Raw genomic sequence first — 19,978 nt, forward strand, 5'->3', positions numbered from 1 at the left:
GGAGGGTAAAATCACCATGTATGTGAGTATGCCTACATGTGTGCATGTCTGTGGCTCATGGATTGTTCTACATGCAAAATGCCCACTTTCTGAATACAGTGTTAGTTTTTCAGGGTGGGTGGTAACTGAATTTTTCTCAGGAAACCTTCAAGCCTATGGATGGATGAAAACTCTTCCGTGTGAGATTTTTCTAAATCTGATAGCAGATTTTTCTTCATTCATTATTATTTCATATAAATGGGGGAATAGTTTGGGCCGCAGTTTTTCAAGGGTCAAAACTAAATGAAATTCTCTGTTTAATTTCCTTTTTTTCTCTTTAGTTTAGAGTTGAAGATAGCAGTTTATATCAATTAAAATTATTTACTTTTCCACACTATTTCCCCAACACTTATAGTTTTCATCGTAAATACCAATTTTAAAGTTAACAGTTATGATTTTCTAAAATAATTTATTTGTTTGTTTATTTTTAGAGAGAGAGGAAAGGTGAGAGGGAGAGAAACATCACTGTGTGGTTGCCTCTCACTCGTGCCCCCAACTGGGGACCTAACGTGCAACCTGGTTATGTGCCCTGACTGGGAATTGAACCAGCGACACTTGGTTCACAGGCCGATGCTCAATCCACTGAGCCACACCAGCCAAGTGTAACAGTTATGATTATTGAGTGCGCATTGGGTTTTTTTGGTTTGTTTCCTCACCCCTCAATTCACCTGAAAAATTATTTCTCCTTTGCCACACATTCTACTTTTGGCAATAAGATTTTTTTTCTGTGAAAATTCTTGAATTCTGTAGGAAGGGATGCAAAAAAAAACAAAAAACAAAAAACAAAAAACTAGAGTTAATAATACCTTTGCTATTTAATTTCCCCTTACATTGTAATTTTCTCTTTTTTCCTCTCTTGTGCACTTTCTCTTCTATCTTCATGCCATCCACCACCTTACATTTAAGTGCTGACAGTGTTTATGCTGTGTGGTGTGTGACACTGGACACACCATGGGCCTCAGGACCAGAGAGGGCTGGGCTTCAGTCCCACCTCCAGTACTTCCTAACCATGTCAGTGTGGATAAGTTACTTTGCTTCTGCATCTGTAAATAAAGATGAAATAAGGTTGTGTATACTAAACAACCCTCATTAAATCTTATTTCCTTCCCCTTTCATGTACTTGGAACATATTTATCCTTACCTATCTCTCTTTCCTTCTATTATGGCCTTAAGGGAGTAGAAGAGTAGTAGGTTTACAACAATTGGCTATCTATACCTGTGCATGTCACACAACAAAATGGCATGGATGAAAAAAAGCTAAATTTGTCTTTGGCCACATAAATAGAAATTTAACATTTAGAACAAGAAGGTAATAGTCTTGCTCAACTGTGCCCATATCAGCCTACACTAAATGTGAGTTTCTGCGTAGGGAACTCCAAGGTAGACTAATAAGGAGTCTGGGCTTCTTTTATAGAAAGAGAAGCATCATAGCACCACAAAAATCATCTTCAAATATTTTTCAGTTTCTCAATAGGACTATAATTATACTTTTTTATATGGCCTGATACATTAGTGAAAGTTCTCCAGAGAAAAAGAACCAGTAAGATGGATGGATGGATGGATGGATGGATGGATGGAAAAATAGGCAGACAGACAGACGGATGGATGGATGGACAGATGGATGGATGGATGGATGGATGGATGGATGGATGGAAAAATAGGCAGACAGACAGACGGATGGATGGATGGACAGATGGATGGATGGATGGATGGATGGATGGATGGATGGATGGATGGATGGATGGATGGATGAATAGAGAGATTGATAAGAAATTAGCTCATGAAATTAGGGAGGCTAGCAAATTCAAAATCTGCAGAGATGATGTCCCACTTCAAGTCCAAAGACTGGAACCAGCAAGAGCTGATATCTCGGTTTGAAGGCTATCAAGCAGAATTCTCTCAGACACGGGGGAGAGTCACCTTTTGTTCTCTTCAGGCCTTCAATAATTGGATGAGGTCCACCCACATTATGGAGGATATAAATCTTGACCTTATCCAAAAAACACCCTCAGAGAAACAGCAGGCTAAGGTTTGACCAAATTTGTGGCCCAGTCAAGTTGATACATAAAATTAACCATCACACCTAATGATTAGAATCAGATGAAAGGCACCTGAAAATGGAACTGAGCTCAGAGCAGGAGGGTCTCTCTCTCACTCCAATGGCAAAGTCATCTGAGGATCAGATGAACAATCTGAAATGATGTCAGGTCTCAGCATGTGCTGATCAGATGTGGGCTTGCTTGACAGGGACATTGCAGAGAGAAATCTAGCTCAGAAGCGCGGATTAAGGCCTTGAAGTGCCCATCCTATTCCAGAGATGCTGTGGTTCTAGAATTCTGTCTTTAATACTGTCTTTGCTTCCAGTGGGTCTTATCAAATGATTTTGTTTTAAACCTTTGGTATTATCACAGTGTGCAACTACTGTGTGTGAAGTTCCGTATAGGGAGAAGAATGAATCTGAAGAGCATGAACTATGTTTAGAACTTGGAAATCATGGTTTTTCCATTCTCCTTATTTGAAGAACAAAGTACAAGCTTATCAACTGCTGCCTTAGATTCTGCCAAACTGTAGTGATTTTCCCTAAAGCTCCCCATTTCTAAATTTTCTCTCATTTTCTGATAGACTGTACCTCTTGTAAACATAAGTCCTCTTGGCTCAGCAGGTATCTTCTCAACAAAGCCTTCCCTGGAGACCCAGTCAGAATTAGTCGCCTCCATCCATCCCACAGAGCAAATGGTCACCCTCCTTTTTTATTTTCCTTTTAACTTTTCACTCTCTGGCATCATTTTTTATTGCGGTAAAATATTCATAATATGAAATTAACCATTTAAACTAAACGTAGGTGCGCAGTTCAGTGCCTTAAGTGCCTTCTTGTTGTCATGCAGTCGCCACCACCATCCGTCTGCAGACTTCTTTTCATCTTGCAAAACCGACACTATCCACCCATCAAATACAAACTCCCCATGCCCCCTCCCCTCAGCCCCTGCAACTACCCTTCTACTTCGTTTCTATGAATTTAACTACTCTAGGTACTTCATATAAATGAAATCATAACATTTGTCCTTTTGTGTCTGACTTCACTTAGCGTAATAATGTATTCACGATTCATCCATGCTGTCACAGGTATCAGAGTTTCCTTACTTTTTAAGGTTGAATAATATTCCACTGTATGTATATGCTTCATTTTGTTTGTCCATTTGTCTGTAGGTTGTTGATTAGTATTTGGATTGTTGTCACCTTTGGGCCATTCTGAATACTGCTGCTATGATCATTGATATACAAATATCTATTTGAGCCGCTGCTTTCAGTTCTTTTGGGGCATATGTCCAGAATTAGAATTGCTGGATCATATGGTCAATCTGTGTTTAATTTTTTGAAGAACATTGTACTGTTTCCACAGCCCCTGTGCCATTTTACATTCCCACCAGCAATGCACAAGGGTTCCAATCAGTCTACATCCTCCCTATCACTTGTTATTGTCAGGGTTTTTTTTTTAAATAGCCTTGCTAATGGGTGTGAAGTGATATCTCATTACATTTCCTTAATAAGTAATGATGTTGATCGGGCCTCGTTTTATTAACTTGTTTGTTGTCTTTTCATTGTCTGGCTCCATCAGGACCTAGGCTCCGTGAGTATGGGAAATGTATCTGACCTACTCACTGCTTTACCCCTAACACGGAGAGCCATGACTGGAACACTCAGCTGTTCCATGAATGTATGGATGAATTTACCAGAAAAAAATTCAGATTTCAAATACAGAACTCAAATTAATCTTTAGGCATTCAATTTCTTGCCTAAGATAATAAGTAAAATACAACCTTTCCATGATTTCAGTACTCCTGGAAAAATGGGAGAAAATATTCTTGTTCTTTTCCTGCCTTGTGGGCAAATTACACAGATTAATGAACTATTGTAGTTAGATCTCTCCAGGTTATGGACATGATAACTGACAAAATTATGGCATGTTGCTATTTCAATGACCAAATTGGATGTACTGTTGGTAATTAATACCAGCTATATATTAGCTCAATAAATACTTGCTCATAAAGAAGTGAAGGGTCCTCAAAATGGTAATTAAACTAACTAAAAATACAGACTGCATCTGAAGGACATGGAACTCCTTGGGAAAGAAGAGCCCCAGACAGTTAGTGTAGAAAGTGAAACCACCAAGATTAGTCAGTAATTCACAGGTCTCTTTCTTCACACAAGTAATCAATTTAGAAGCTAAATCTGTAGGCACATTCCCCCTGCAGTGTTCTTTCTCTAAAAATCAATCACCTGCAGAAACCCAGAGAAGCCTGGCTTCTTTGTTGGTTCATTTTTAAAGCATAAGGAAGGCATTTTCCTGCATTCTTCAGCTCCAGCAGTTGTAGGTGTGGTCCTGCTTGCTTCACAATGGAGGTTACTTCCTGTCATACCTGTTTTGAGAAAAGTACCCTCACTTAAAATTTGTTCTTATGTTTAAACCGTCAGAACATACTTTATGCCAACCGAGATATCTGCTAGTCTTAATAGACAGAGATCGAATGAAATATTAATCTCCTTTAAAGAGATGTAGGCAAGATAATAATCTGTTTCTGATATGTCTCAGTGTTGTTCCTAAATAAACCAAAGAGAAAACAAAGATGCAGAAACAAAGTCCCTCTTTGGGGGTTGTGGGGATGCTACCTGGTACCCTAGTCAACAGTGACAGATCATAAGAATATCTGTAGCTTCCTGGTTTCTGAGGCCAGAGATGGCCATATCAGAGACATGGAGAATACCTGCAATTAGCAGTTTTCATTCTGGGCTAGAGAGTAGAGGAAAGTGGGGATGATTTCATGAAGTTCCTAGGGAAATTGCCTGATAATGGCACTGAGTACCCTAGCCTGCTTCCCAACAGACAGACTTCTGTGTCTCTAAGTCATTAACCTAACAGAGAAATATGTTTTTCTATTTTTCAATGTGTTGTTCCTGGCCCTTCTACATCAGAATTAGGGTGCTGTTAAAATGTAAATTCCTGAACCTCTGATCAGACTTAACAAATTCACATCTCCGGAGGTAAAACACCAACAGCCTATTTCTTAGAAAGGTTTAAAAAAAGCTCTCTCAAATCCCCCTCAAGTTTTACGGGCTAAAATTAAGTCTTGGACTCATGTCTCATACAATTGGAGCCAGGAGAATAAGAGCAGGTGATTAAATCAGTAATGCCAGGAGGAGTTCCTTTTCCCTGAGCACATGGCTCAAAGCAGTAGGTTTGGTTCTGCCAGCACAGAGAAGAGATGGGGCTGACTGGGTGGGTGAAAGTGCCCTTTGTTACCACCGGTTGGTAGCTGATAAGGGATAATAACTCACATGAAATGTAGACTTCCTCAGTTGTCATTTCCTGAAGTCTATTCATGTTCTCTTGATCAAATACCCAACACTTTCCTTGTTTATAGCCATTTTGGTGAAGTCAAGGTGATTGCAAACAAAACGGGAAGAATTGACATTTAGTAGGAAAATAAGAGATTGATCTTGCATTAGTTCAAAATGCCAGATACAATTTTCTCTTCACAGCACTGTCAGACTGGATCAGTGAGAATATAATGCATTTGTTCTTTTATTCAACAAATGTTTACTGAGCACCAATTATATGCCATGTCCTGTATTTAGCTTCTGGGATACACCAGTAAGTAAAACACACAAAAAACCCTGTCCTGTCTTCATGAAGCTGACATCATAGTGGGAGCAATTGAGAATAAGTAAAACAAGCAGGTAGAAGTTCTATAAAGAAAAATAAAGCAGGCATAAATGATAGGTAGTATGAAGAAGATAGTGTTGCAATTTTAAATAAAAGAGAGGTGAGATCGAGCTCACTGAGAAGGTAACATTGGTACAGAGTTTAAAGAGGTGAGTAGTGATTCACAGGGGTATGTGGAAGAAAGAATCCCAGGCAAGACTCAACAAGTACAAAAGCCCTTGGGTGGGAGTGTGGGAAGGTGAGCGGGGCTGGAGGTAAGGGAATCAAGGCAAGACCCGTAGGAAATGAGGTGGAAGGCACAGAGCAGCATTGTGCAAGAACGTTGCCTAGGGCCTCTGAAGGGACTTTGGTTTCACTCTGAGGGAAATAGGAGAACATTGGAAGGTTGGGCAAAAGGAGTCACACGGTCTACCGTTTATTTTCATAGGACTAGTTTGTCTCTGCATTGCGAATAGAATGTAGAGAAATGAGTTAGGAGGCCATCACAATGGCTTGAGTGAGATATGATCAAGGCTTGGACCAGGGTAACAAAGATGAATAAGAGAGAGAACTCAAGTACGTACTTTAAAAGTTTCTGGTCTGAGAGACTGTTAAGATGGAGCTGCTATTAACTGGTCTGGAGAATATTGTGGGTGGAGCAAGTTTGGGGAGGGAGTATCAGGAGTTCATCTCGAACATACTAACTATGACACCCAGCTGGAGCTGTTGAGGAGAAAAGTGGATGAACTGGAGGCATATGACAGTTATCAGCAGAGGGGTGATAATTAAAGGAACAGGACTGGATGAAATCACCAGGGAGAAGTAGCTGCAGTCCAGCATCTAAGTCCTATGGCTGTCTTCTGCATTGTTTTTCGAACATCTTGAATTTGACATAAATTATCCAGCTTGTGGTTTTCTAGAACATTGACTGTAAGAGTCAGGTAGAAAAATAGGCCTTAAATATTCATTGGTAATGATGTGTTATAAAGGAAAAAATTTTCAAAGTGATCTGGAAAACTGGGCATATCCTGAAGTCCATAAACGACATATAAGACTTTGAATTATTTGATCCAGAAAGCTTGGTGGCTACATTTAACTTGTGTGTCACTCAGTTCAATAAGAACTCGGGCTCTTAAAAAACTCTGGTGCAGTGGACTGTAGATGACAAAGGAGACTACAAACCCTGGCTTAGAGAGCTGTTTCTCCATTCAAAAACCAGCATTTGAGCCCCTCCCAGAAACCAAGCAAAGCGTGGGGCCTGAGTGCTAGAGCCAGGAGGTAGAATGATGTTACCCAGTGGACTTGAGTCTGTCTGCCTGTCTGTCTCTCTCAGATCACAGACGTCAAGTACAGCATTCAAGGGTGGAGGTTTTGGAGTCAAGTAGACCTGGGTTCTTATCCCAACTACACTGCTTACCTGTTGTCTGACTAGTAGGAAGGTTGCTTCTCTGAGTCTTCATGTGCTTGTCTATAAAATGAAAAGAGTGCAATCTTTGAATGCGATAATAGTTGTAAAGCATTTAGCACAACGATTGCTATTTTTATTTCTCAAGCTCCTCTCAATAGACTCAGTTTTGTTAGAAGTCCACCAGGGGGCACCTCAAGAAATTAATTTGGAGACTACTGTAGTAACTGGCAGCCATAAAAAGAGTTAATGCATTTCCAAATGTGACTTATACTTTGGGAGTAGTCTGCTCAGTGCACTTAGTGCACAACATCTTTGACCTAAACATGTATGAATTGGTTGCAGCAGGATTCCACAACAGGGTGTGAATTCCTGATGCACTGGGTCACACACTTAGGTTAGGTCCCATTTGTGAAGGACTGAATTCTGAGGCTTTCTGTCCCAGCTGCGGTCATATACAGCTCTGCAGCTAGGTCAAGCTATTAAATCATGTTACTTACAACAATGTACTAACTCATTTCCATAAGCACTTGTAAGAGATCTGGCATTTAAAAAAAAAATCTCTTCTGTCAGGAATGCTTTATAATTAATTTGCTCACCTTTCTGCCCATGGTTTTTCATGGTGAATAAACAGCTAACTCATGGTGAAGCCAGAGTTCAGATCCGAGAGTATGGCTCCAGAGCCCACATTCCTGCCCACTACATCATGTTGCCTTTACTGACAGGGAGCATCAAGTTAATGCTAAATGCCCAAGAGTGGTCATAAAGAACAGGAGTGGCCATTGTCAAGTAACTTATATCCTGGATTAAATATACTAATCATGTGAATAATATATACTCTATTCAATTAAAAATATACAAGTCATTCATACTATTAATATGGATACTGAGTTATGTCTGTGTGTGGATGGATCTATATACATATATGTATATGTGTATGTATAGACAGGGGTGGGCAAATGTAGATTTACAGTTGCAAGTTAAGAAAGCTATTGTGATAATTATAACCTGTATGACTTTGTTTTATACAGACAGTTTCTTATGCACAACCTACTTTTACCCACCCCTGTACGTATATGCATAAGTATACCCCTCTCTCGGCAGCCGTCCGTCTCGAGAGACAATGGTGTAGCTTCTTAAGAGTCTATCTGCACCGCCGAGAATGGCTGTGCAGTCCAACTCGGGAGTGACACGGTATCTGTCTCCTCCCGTGTTGAATCGACATCTTGCGATGACGCTGAAGCTACAGAGCCTGGGCAGGGTGATATGGAGGGTCTGCTGTTGCCCATGCAGCAGACCCCCCCTCTCTTCGCAGCTGAAGGATCCAAGGGAAAGGCGGAGTCAATACAGCTTGGCTTCAGGTGCGCCGCAGGAGTTGCCGGTGTTGACTACAACGTCAAACCGCCTTAGGGACTCCGGCTCCGGATTTTCTGTCGGGGTTTACTCCCTTAGCCTTTCCCCTGAAGAGGTATGCCGCAAGGCAGCGGAGGTTTTTTGGAGTCAGAGTTTTCCTTCTCTGATGTGCCCTGACTGGAAGATCGAACCAGTGACACTTAGCTCGCAGGCCAACGCTCAATCCACTGAGCCAAACCAGCCAGGACAAAAGTATACACATTTCTTATTTTAATATAAGTATATTCAATATAATGTTAATTGAGTGTTACTATGTGCTAAACACATAATGTAATATGAAAGGCAACATCTTTCAAGTATTGCAGGCAGGTGTAATATCATGATTTTGTCTGTCATCTCAGAGAAGGATTCTTGGAGAAAATTGCCTTAGTTGATATGGGAATAATGAGACTCCTGAATCAACATTTGGCCCTAGAAAAATGTGTTTAGCTTAGTGCTTGGAATAAAATGTATTGAACGAGTGAGTGAATAAACGAATAATAATTACTTCATGAATTAGAAAAACAGAAATTAAAAGTGGAGGTAAAACCCTGGCCAGGAAGCTCAGAAGGTTAGAGCATTGTATTTATATACCAAAATTGTGGGTTCAAAACCTAGTCAGGGCACATACAAGAATCAACCAATGTATGCATCAGTAAGTAGAACAATAAGTAGATGTTTCTCTCTTTATCTCTCTCCTTCTCCTTTCTCTTTCTAAAATCAATGAATACAAAGAATTAAAATGGAAATAAGAAAAAGGGGATTGGTGAGAGGATGAGGGTGACTAGAATGGAGCAAAGACTTTCTTCAGCGGGACTTATTTATCAGAGAAGGACTTTTTGACTCCACGATCAGTTCCTCTTTCCTCTTCTCTGGCTTTCCTTCAGTCTCAATCTTTTTTTCTTTCTTCCAAGTCCTATTTTTCATAGTTGCCATCCATATAAGTGAACGACTTCTCTTATGATTCTTATTTTCTAGTGGAAATGAGTCCATCTTTATAAGACAATCTGCTGTCTCTGAAAATTAATACACTTTTTGCAAAGTTAGTTCTAAGTCTTTTCATTTATAGATTAATGGAACAATTAACACCACAGTCTACCCACATCATGTACTACTTCCGTTGTTTCTCAAATATATTTTTTGCTCTTTCTTTCCTTAGCATTTTCCATCAGGATTCTGGATCTTATATCACACTAATGCCTTCCTGGGCTGAACTGTGCAGTATGCTCAGTGCAGCGAGCACCCTGCCAACTTTCCAGGGAGTGGAGCCGTGGCCCTACCTCCTAAGTGATACTGACAGCTAAACTAATTTTTCGTGTCTTAGAAAATCAAAGTTGTAGTTTATTTTAGACACATCAACAAAGTTTAATTGTCATGGTAAAATCATACTGAAGGTTCAGTTAAAAATGTGTGTTCAGAAAAACTTTAAAGAATTCCTTCATACAGCATATAATGAAAGTGGTATGGTTTGGGGTAACAAATACATTCAAGGACCATATGCAGAAATGTAATTCAATTAATTCTCTGTAATGGAAAATAATAACTCTGAAGACCTGATGCGAGTTAAAGCAGGGAAAACTTTTGTTATTTTTTGTAAGAACATTAGCTAAAACTTTAATTATGTTGCACTTTCTTGAAGTTCAGTTGATTCTTTTAAAAGAAAAATCTTTGTCACTCTTTAAGCTGTTCTTTCTCTCCTTTGAAGGATACATAGTTTTCCCTCTCTTCTTTGCCTAAATGAAAAAGGCCCCAAGATGCATGTAATTTTGAGAGCTTCGGATTGAAGATTCCACATAATTCAAATAACAGAGCCATGAAAACTCACTCTATCATTTGGATTTTGTGAATCAGTGTAAGTGATGTCAGAATAAAGCCCTAAAGGTTTGGTGTCAGGGCTGGAGTTCGCCATGGGGTGCACCGCCATCCAGCAGTGGAAGCTGAGCACTCATAACCCAGTGCCGCCCTCGCTGTTCTAATTACAGAGCTACAGCGTGTGGGTAAGAAACTTGGATTTGAAAACAGCAAAAGAAAGAGGATATTGTATGCCTTAAATCAGCTTTGTATTAGGAGATCCTTAAAGGGAAAATTATGTGAAAGAAAGAAGTAGGAAGAAAACAAACTAGCAAGATCCCTGTTTCAATATAATTTGGAGAAAATGACTGATTTGAGTTGGTCATGTTGCCAGAACAGATGACTCAAGGCTTCCAAACAAGAAATGGAAATCAGGAGGATGCCTGAAGCCTGAAAGAAGAACAAATTGTGAAGATATGATTGACTGTAAGGCTTCAAAATCAACCGTACCAAGATGAGCTTGGATCATTGCCCAGAACAAAACTGAATGGTGATGTTCATTTAGGTCCCGACTGTTGAAACAAAATAAAATGTAGTAATTGTGCTCTGTTAGGCACACAGATGTGTTAATGCTTTCCAATTTCCCCAACTGGAGATCTGGTGTCACTTTCCCTGTCGTTCCTATTTCATGCTTCACCGGTGAGCATTATTGCTGCCCTGGACGCTTGCTGAATGCCAGGTTTTTGGCAAAAACGTGGGATCCAGGTGAAAGCATCCTTCTCATGCTGCATGTGAGTGTGCTTCAGGTGGCTAGGAAATGGTTTTGCAACTTGGAAATCATTTCTCTAATTGCCTTGTTCAGGCCTGGGTGATGTGCATCTCCATCCTGGCATTCGGTGTGAGGGCCGCTGGACCCAGGTCCGGAATCTCAGCAGTCTGGGCCCCAAAGCCCCTAGTCTCCGACAACCAGGGGAAGCCTCGGTTTCCACACGCAAAAGATCTGTACATTGGTCTTTTCCTGTCTGAGATGGGAAGATCATTTATTCATGGTTTCCTTAAACCCATTTCTCAGTAATCTATCAGTTGAGTTTGATCACCTTTCTGATGAACAGCAGGGCATGACTTCCTCTAAGGGTCATTGTGAAGCAGCTGCAGTTCCCCTCCTTTTGGCTGCCATGAAGAAGAGTCTTTGTTGTTGCCCCTCACACCAAACCCCTGCTTGCTAGCCTAGCGACCTTGGAAATGTCCCAGCCTGCCTGGAGGAGCAGTCCAGCTCTGCAGTACAAATGACTTTCAGACATGTTTTCTACCTACTAAATTAGGAAACCAACAGCGAAACCAGCTCAGAGGGAGAAAAGGAGGCACAGATGGCACACGTGATTTTTCCACTCCATTTTGGTTTCTTTACCTGAGTCAAGTTTTGACTCTTGTGTCTATTCACTATTCACCACAAAGTCTTTGGATTTCATTAGCTGACTTAAAGCAAGTAACTTTTCCCAGCCATCCAAATGGACTAAAGATGTTGTCAGATATAAGATGTTTAATTAAGGATCTGTCTGGTCCCTTTGGGTGCCTCAAGTTTGGACCGTAAGCCTAAAATTGGAGCCTACTAATGAGAGACAGCAGGAAGGCTTCTTCAAGGGTTTGAGTGGCTGTAAATGAGCCACCAAGATGGGACCCAAATTTGAACTCAGAGGAAATTCCACATTTTCTTGTTTCATACAATCAACATCTTTTCATTGGTTGGTCTGTGTATAATCTTGGAGCCACCCAATATGTTAAATAGCTTCACACTGTGAAATGGGGGTAGGGGAAATGAGGGGTAAAATTATTTTGTGGAGTTTGGCACAAATCTATATTTCAAATAAGTTATGTGTGAGCCGCATCTCTGAGAACACGTGCAGTACAGTTTTGATCTTCATTTTATAGATGTGCATAAGTAATACAAGGTCTGTTTTGATTATACAATTAAAAACAAATGTGATCCAATATTGTAGTACTCTGTGTCTACTTATGTTTCTGACAACAACACTCATTAGTATATAAACCATCATGATCTGAATGCTTTCGAGACCTGAAACTCCGTTCTCATACTTGCCTATGAGCTTCTCCACGTTCCGTCTGTGATACAGGGTCCTCTCATGGGTAATCATCCTGATAGGATAGAGTTTTATTTTAGTGTTTGATGAGCTCCTCAAAGAAATCATCTAAAACCTTTTCACAGTCCCCTTCTAAAAGCTTCGCTTAACATTTAACAACTATCTTAGCTATGACTTAAGAATTACCACTTAAGACTTTTTCAGAAATGGTGTTAAAGGTTATTTGCATCAGAATATTTTTATCTGTAGGTTTATAGAAGACAGATTTGAAAACTTGAATAGTAAAAATTTATTTTTAATTTAGAGGTAGGATGCCAGGATTGATTAATTCATTCATCAAGCTCCTGGTCTTTCCATCTTTCCACTAGCCATCTTCAGCTTGTGGGTAATAATATTTCACTTGATCGCAGTACACAGGCAACTCATTCAGCGAGGACAACATCTAGTGAAGAAAAGGGGATTTTCTTCCCACATGCCTCTTTCCCTTAGGCTGGAAATCCATGACTTGCAGCATATATTCCTCCCCTTTCATGGTCTCGTGGGCTAGGTTTGGGTCCTATGTCCACACATGTGTCAGGATCTCACTAACAAGGGAAGGGGACCGCCATGATTGTCTTGAAGAGTTCTGCTTTATCCCCTGGACTGGAGAAGGGCTTTCTTCCCTGAGCATAGGGGGTGGTGAATATCTGCACCTCAAAGAACAAGGAGGAATTTGAGGACTATCTATCAAGTGAGCAACCAAGAGTGCCCCTCACCGACTTTTTGGATAACAGTTTTTATTTTAATACAGTATTAGTATTTCAGTGTGTTATCATATTACTGAAGTATGGTCTTTCTCCCACACTGACAGAATTATTCTGGTATGCCTCTTAAGGGCAAAAGTCTTCCTAGAAGGGAAGACTGTTTATTCTAGGGACTACTTTTTTTTTTCATTCTGATCAACTAGAAAATATTTAATCAACAACCCAAAAACTTCCACACACACAAAAAAAATAACCTGTTCATTTCAGCCCCAATCTAGCAGTTATGCAGGTAGTGTTTCACGTTACTTTAGAACAGAATTGAATGGAAACAGAATAGAAACCTGATTTTTAATTGCCATTTCTGCTTCCTTCTAAAACAAGAAATGACAAGACATTTTTGCAACAAGAATAATCTCCAAAACTGTATAGAAAAATAGTTGTATTTCAAGAAAAACTGCAATACAGTATAGCCCAATGGCCAAGAACTAGGACTTGATTTGTGTCACTGTGTCCTACTTCGTGGTGATGTGATGGTAGGCCTCACCTGAAAAATGAGGAATATGATGATCATATCTACTCTAAAGTCTCTTGTGGGAATTGAATGAGATTAAAATATGTCCATATGCTTTCATGTATTTATTCTTAACAGAGTGGATAGTACATAGTAAGCATTCAACAAATTTTGACTGTACTTCCTGGTAACAATACTGACAAAAGTTTATAAACATGCAAGTTAACATTTTCCTATACATGATAGTTAAAATCAAACACACAATTTTCAGAAGTAACAACTTTGAGAAACAATATGAAGGCTGCCATGCAGTTTACACTGCAATGTTCTGGGAGGTCTGGCATTGATTCTTGTGCCTCTTCCAAAGGGTTCTCCAATGGACTTGACATGGGTCCAAACTCCAAACCAGAGTGGTGGCTTTACTGTCTTTTCAGAGAGAAGAACTGCCATCAATGCTGCATAAACATTAGAATCCCACTTCCCATTGATCCAAGGAGCGTCAGTCTGCTTCTTGAGAAGTAAAGCAGTTATGAACATGTTGATACAGTGTCACAGATCTCTCAGCTTCCCTAGTTATTGTCCTGGTAAGCTACATGTTCTATATTTCAAGCCAAAACTACATGAAGGCAGAAAAATTTGGCAGAATGAACAGTACATATGGATATAAATGTCAAATCCTTAGCAGAAAAAGAAAGTATGTCCTTCATAAAACATTGCAATGCATTTTTCTTAGAATCTATTTATCACACTTTACATTAGGAAGACTTTCAGAATTTTCTTTTCAAGTCAAAAAAATAGCTCAAAAACTTGAGCTTCTGCCTACATCCTCTTGCTCAAATTTTGGGAGTGCCTCTTCTGATTGGCCCAAGGGCTCATGCTGACAAAGTCTCTTCATGTGAGAGGGCAGGGAATTGAGGTGCTACAGCAGCCACTTTGGCAGGAGGGACTTACTTACAACTTTGGGTCATAAGAAATAAACCCAACTCAGACTTACAGTAAAAAATTAAATGTATTATAAATGTAAGTGGGTATCTCAAAGAGCCCGGCGGCGGCGGCAGGCGTCCGTCTCGAGAGACGATGGTGTAGCTTCTTAAAAGTCTATCTGCACCGCCGAGAATGGCTGTGCAGTCCGACTCGGGAGTGACACGGTATCTGTCTCCTCCCGTGTTGAATCGACATCTTGCGATGACGCTGGAGTGTCCTCTCCAGTGAAGCTGAAGCTACAGAGCCTGGGCAGGGTGATATGGAGGGTCTGCTGTTGCCCATGCAGCAGACCCCCCCTCTCTTCGCAGCTGAAGGGTCCAAGGGAAAGACGGAGTCGATACAGCTTGGCTTCAGGTGCGCCGCAGGAGTTGCCGGTGTTGACTACAACGTCAAACCGCCTTAGGGACTCCGGCTCCGGATTTTCTGTCGGGGTTTACTCCCTTAGCCTTTCCCCTGAAGAGGTATGCCGCAAGGCAGCGGAGGTTTTTTGGAGTCAGAGTTTTCCTTCTCTGATGTACCCTGACTGGAAGATCGAACCAGCGACACTTGGCTCACAGGCCGACGCTCAATCCACTGAGCCAAACCAGCCACGGGCAGCAAAGAGCCCAAAGCAAAAGAAAATGCCAGTATCCAAGTAGGGTTGAGATGTAAGTCAGCTTCAGGAAATCCTGGCAGCAGAGTCACCCTCACAGTACCAGGGCTTCTCCTCTCCGTCTTGCTTTTGTGTTTCCCTGAAGGTAGCTCCCTTCTTCTTCATCAGTGCACATTGACTTCCCCCAAATGACACAAGCCTGCCATTGATTTTCTAGTTTTATATGTCAGAGCTTCAGCCACACAGATAGAGACTGACATTTTCTGTTCTAATTCCAAAATCCTGGGGCAGGGGTGGGGGTTGGAGCAGGGTCCAGCTTGGATCAGATTAACTGGGGCAAAGAGACAGAATACCCTTTGGATCCACTTGGTGAGTTTCCAGTCAACTGCTGCCTACAAGCATACATCAGTTCCTCGGTTAAAAAAATGGGTGGAGCAGTTCTCACCAAAAGAGGTGTTGGTCTGACTGTTCCAGAGATGTCCCCTATTATGTGAATATCTGAGAATACATTGCAAGGAAGTAGATAGTTCTAGTTTCCCATTTGCCAGCAAACACTGCCTATGATCCTGGAGAATTTCCTGTTAGCACTATCAGTTCACTGTTAGAAAGTTCAGGATGGTGGAATGGCAGGAGGTGGGGGGCAGGTGATTGCACATGAAAGGAACAGAGCAGGGAGAAGAGAAGGAGGGTGCATCAGGAAGCATTGCCAACATGGAGCAGAGGTCTCTCGACCGCCCAGACCTTTTCAGATTAAACACTTATGGCTCTCCCAGGTGCCTCTCTTCCCTCCGGCCTTATGCCTCTTTCTAATATTTTCTCCCATTTTTAGAATGAAGACTTTCTGTGTCACTCATAAGACTTCTGTCCTCTGCAGAAGCAGTGCTATACTTTAGGCAAAAGTTTGAAGTAAGGCAGAGTTTGTCTTTTCAGAAAAGTGCTTTCCCATGTCCTCTTGTTCTTTTTCTTAGAATAACAAAATCTGAGGGGTGGAGGAGACCAACCTGGAGCACCAGCAAGTCCATCCATTACTGTATATATATCCCTTGCCTGACATCCATGCCAAGTGGCCGTCCCGACTGCTTGACCACAGACTGCAGAGGGATACTCACCGCTTTTCAGGAGAGCCCAGTCTACCTCCAGATAATTCTGGCTCTTAGGAGTACTTCCTTGTATTAAGCTCCTACTGGGATAAAAAATGTATCTTTTCTTGTTGCTTGCACTTGTTGGTCCTAGTTCTACCACCTGGAAACAAGCAAACAAGCCTAATCTCTTTCCTACATGTTCACTTTCCAAGAGACTCATCACATTATGATGTTTTTCTCTCTGATATTTCTTCTTCAGGCTGAGAAACTGCTCTTCCTCTAACTGTTCTCTGTCATATGAAATTTCAAGTACCTCTATTAAGCAGGACACTCTGTTCTAGAAGCTTTACTTACTCAAATGTTTCTAATGTCACCTCCTTCCATAACCAGGCATAATAGTCCAAATATGGAAAAATCAGCACAGAAAGAACAGAACTAATAATGCCTTTTATTATAAATGTAGAACTTCAGGAAAATCACATTTGTCTTTTAGGAAGATCAAACCTATGTTTAGTCACTTTCATGCGGAAAATTATATAATAATTAATTTATAATGAAATTTAAATGATGAAGAGTAGTAGTATTTACATTTTAGAAGTGAATTTTAGCCATCAGTAGTTGAAATTAGCATGAAAGGAGGTAGGGGAATTTGTGAATTCCCATAGTTCTTCAAAAGACATGTTTGCTTTACTTCTTGTTCATAATGCTAGTACTATCCATTAAGTGAAAAATAGTAGGCAGAATGAACCTATATCAGGGGATCATTTGATTCCTTTCTTCCTCTACATGAAATTCATATACTTAACAAACATTTGTGTCCTGGTTATACACACACACACACAGAGCCTGGGGTAAGCACTCTCATGCACACCCAGCCCTCAAGGAGTTAACCATTTAGAAGCTGTAAAACAAGCCTTCACATGGACATAGACAACAGGGTGGGGTATGATTGTGGGAGAAGGGGTGGGCTGGGTGAGGGGGAGCAATGGGGGAAAAATAGGACAACTGTAATTGAAAAACAATAATGATAATTTTAAAAAAAGAAGAAGACAAGCCTTTGTGCCCCTCACTGAAGGGTGCTGTGTAAGTCAGTTAATTAGGGAAGAGCAAGAGGTCACCATGTTGTATTGGATGAGACAGTACATTAGTCTGAATAAAGTCTTAACTTTCTTGTCCCAGAAGTACAGCTAGAAGCAGAACCTAATTTGAAGAAGCAGTAGCGAAGCTTTAAGGGTCAATCAAAGAATCTCCAGCCCCATGTAAAATGGATATCCTACCATAGGGACACACTGAGTCCTGCCTTTATCTGTAGTCACTTATGAGGTCATCAGGGAAACAGCTTATCTCAGGAAAATAATGCAGGATATTCTTTTCTATTTATATATTTCCAGGTTTAAAATGAGGGTATGGCATATTTTTTTTTCTAGGTCAAATTTAAGGTTTTGAATCTTAAAATCTAATATGAAATAAGTGATGACTTATTATAATCTTATCATGAGCATATCTACTCACTTTTTCTAAAAACATCTGAATATGTGACAGATGTCTCAATAGTGGCAACAATAGCTGTCCCAGGCCTTGTGAAACTGCATATCAGCAAGGGTTTGGCATTTTTCTGTCAGCAATGTATGCCCCTGACCTACTTCCATCTCTGTGAAGGAAATTTTAAAAATTATGAAAAATCAGGACAGGCCCAGGAGCCCAAGTTCCATAGTCATAGAACTTATTAGTTCCCTTGTGTTAGTAGAGCTAAAACTGAGATTTCATCACCCTGTTAGCCTCAGAAAGTTTGAGCCTAGGGGACTCAAGTGTAACCCTAATCTCATTTAGTTATCAGAAGGGAAAAAGATGCAAGACTGTAGACAGCTAGAAGCTACCTACCACACAACCGAGAAAATAAATTCAAGATTCCTTAGACTGGGGAGAATCAACTTTGTCTTTAAGGCACACTCATGATTGTATTTAGCAACTTACCTAAGGGATTCCAGTCTCAGTATTATTTATTCTTCTTCTGAACAATACTAATAAACATAGTATTCATAATCTCTCTACTTTAGAATTAAAACAAAGAAGGACTTCAAAATTGGTGTGCTACATTGAATAATTGGGAATACTTTAAGATTAGTTGCTTTATTTATAAACAAAGGCAGAATTACCTATTTTCTACTTCCCTTTCTTATATAAAATTTTTTATTTCTCCAACAGGCTGTTGGGTTTTTACAAGGGAATTCTACCACCCATATTGGCCGAAACTCCAAAAAGAGCAGTGAAGGTAAGCAATGAATGAGGCCTGCCCAGAAGGTACCTAGCCATTTACTATGGAAAATAGAAACATTTTTTGAAGAAGATACAACATACAAGACACATTGTCTGTAGGACAATGACTCCTCAGTCCCCTTCAAATTAGGCACTTTGGGACCTCACACAGTTCTAACAATCATCATTAGCTGCCCTGTTGTATTTTCCTGAATCTCATCAATGGTCTGAAATCTCTTCCCTTTCAAAGGTGATTTTAGTTTTGGGAAAAGCCAGAAGTGACAGAGCACCAAATGTGGGCTGTAGAGGGGCTGAGTCACATGAGTGATTTGATATTTTGCCAAAAAGCTGCAGGAGACGTGATGCATGAGTGGGCATGTTGTTGTGATGAAGCTGCCTGTCACCAGTTGCCCATGGCTGCAGCCTTCTGAATCATCTGAATAGTTTCCACGGAGGAATGTTCAAGCTTAATGCAAAATTTGATGCAGATTCATTGCTCTACTCACTCAGTTATTTTGAATGTGACGGCCACACAGTACATAGGCTCACTCAACAGTGTCTACTGTCCCCATTGACTAGTACAGTGAAGTCATCATTGTTCACATATGCACAATTCAGTCCACTTTCCTTGGCTGCCAGGTTATATTGATGTCATGCAAACTATTCTCATTATATTAACAATGGCTGGACTTTTTCTGGACAGACCTCATATGCTTTCCAACCAGATGAAAATACACTACAGTGACGGCTTCAGCGTTAAAACATCCCACACTAACCTGTGGGACATTAATGTGAGTTAAATATAAGATAATAATATTTTTATTGCAGAAATTATAGCATAACTTTTATCCTAATTAGATTTGGCCAATCTCAAATATTAGTTTGTGGATTATTTTCTCAGGTAAAGGTACCCCCTTCTAATGGGGAAGTTATATAAAAAGCACAATGGTGAATGAAATTCATGTAATCAGAACACAGTAGCCACAAAATAGCTTGAACTTTTTCTCAAAGCATCTCATAAGTTTTTTTTTTTTTTTTTTGAGCAATAATTATTTTAAAAAGAGAGAAGGAAAAGGGAGGAGAGGTAAGAGGTAGAAAAGCCTTCCTCCCTAAATTATTCCTATTTTATGAACAGAGCAGACTAATACACTATATTTCCTTGATATGATTCTCATACTCATATAACATATATATTTGGCCTGCTAACTTAATTCCCCCCCCCAGCTCCCCATCTATTCTGGTTTTTACAAAATGATTACTTCAATTATGCTGATTTCCATCTTCTTAACCACATAACTAGGGAGTTTATATACTACTCACTGGTTCAGTGTCTGGACAGGAACACAAGACCTGGCAGGACTTCCAAGGAAGAAAGAACTAAAT

The 19,978-nt window shown here is 40.2% G+C and overlaps 1 protein-coding gene across 2 annotated transcripts in view; it reads left to right on the top strand.

Annotated features, from left to right (window-relative positions):
* The window catches only part of SLC25A21 (solute carrier family 25 member 21), a 476,684-nt gene that overhangs the window by 392,792 nt on the left and 63,914 nt on the right, over positions 1-19,978 (top strand). For both annotated transcript variants that reach the window (XM_090270126.1, XM_090270125.1), the window contains exon 4: positions 18,545-18,611. In XM_090270126.1, the coding sequence (XP_090126252.1) occupies positions 18,545-18,611 (67 nt within the window). The remainder of the gene's footprint in view (positions 1-18,544; positions 18,612-19,978) is intronic.

This window comes from Furipterus horrens, unplaced genomic scaffold (genome assembly GCF_987537825.1).
Source record: "Furipterus horrens unplaced genomic scaffold, mFurHor1.1.pri manual_scaffold_3, whole genome shotgun sequence".
Classification (NCBI taxonomy): Eukaryota; Metazoa; Chordata; class Mammalia; order Chiroptera; family Furipteridae; genus Furipterus; species Furipterus horrens.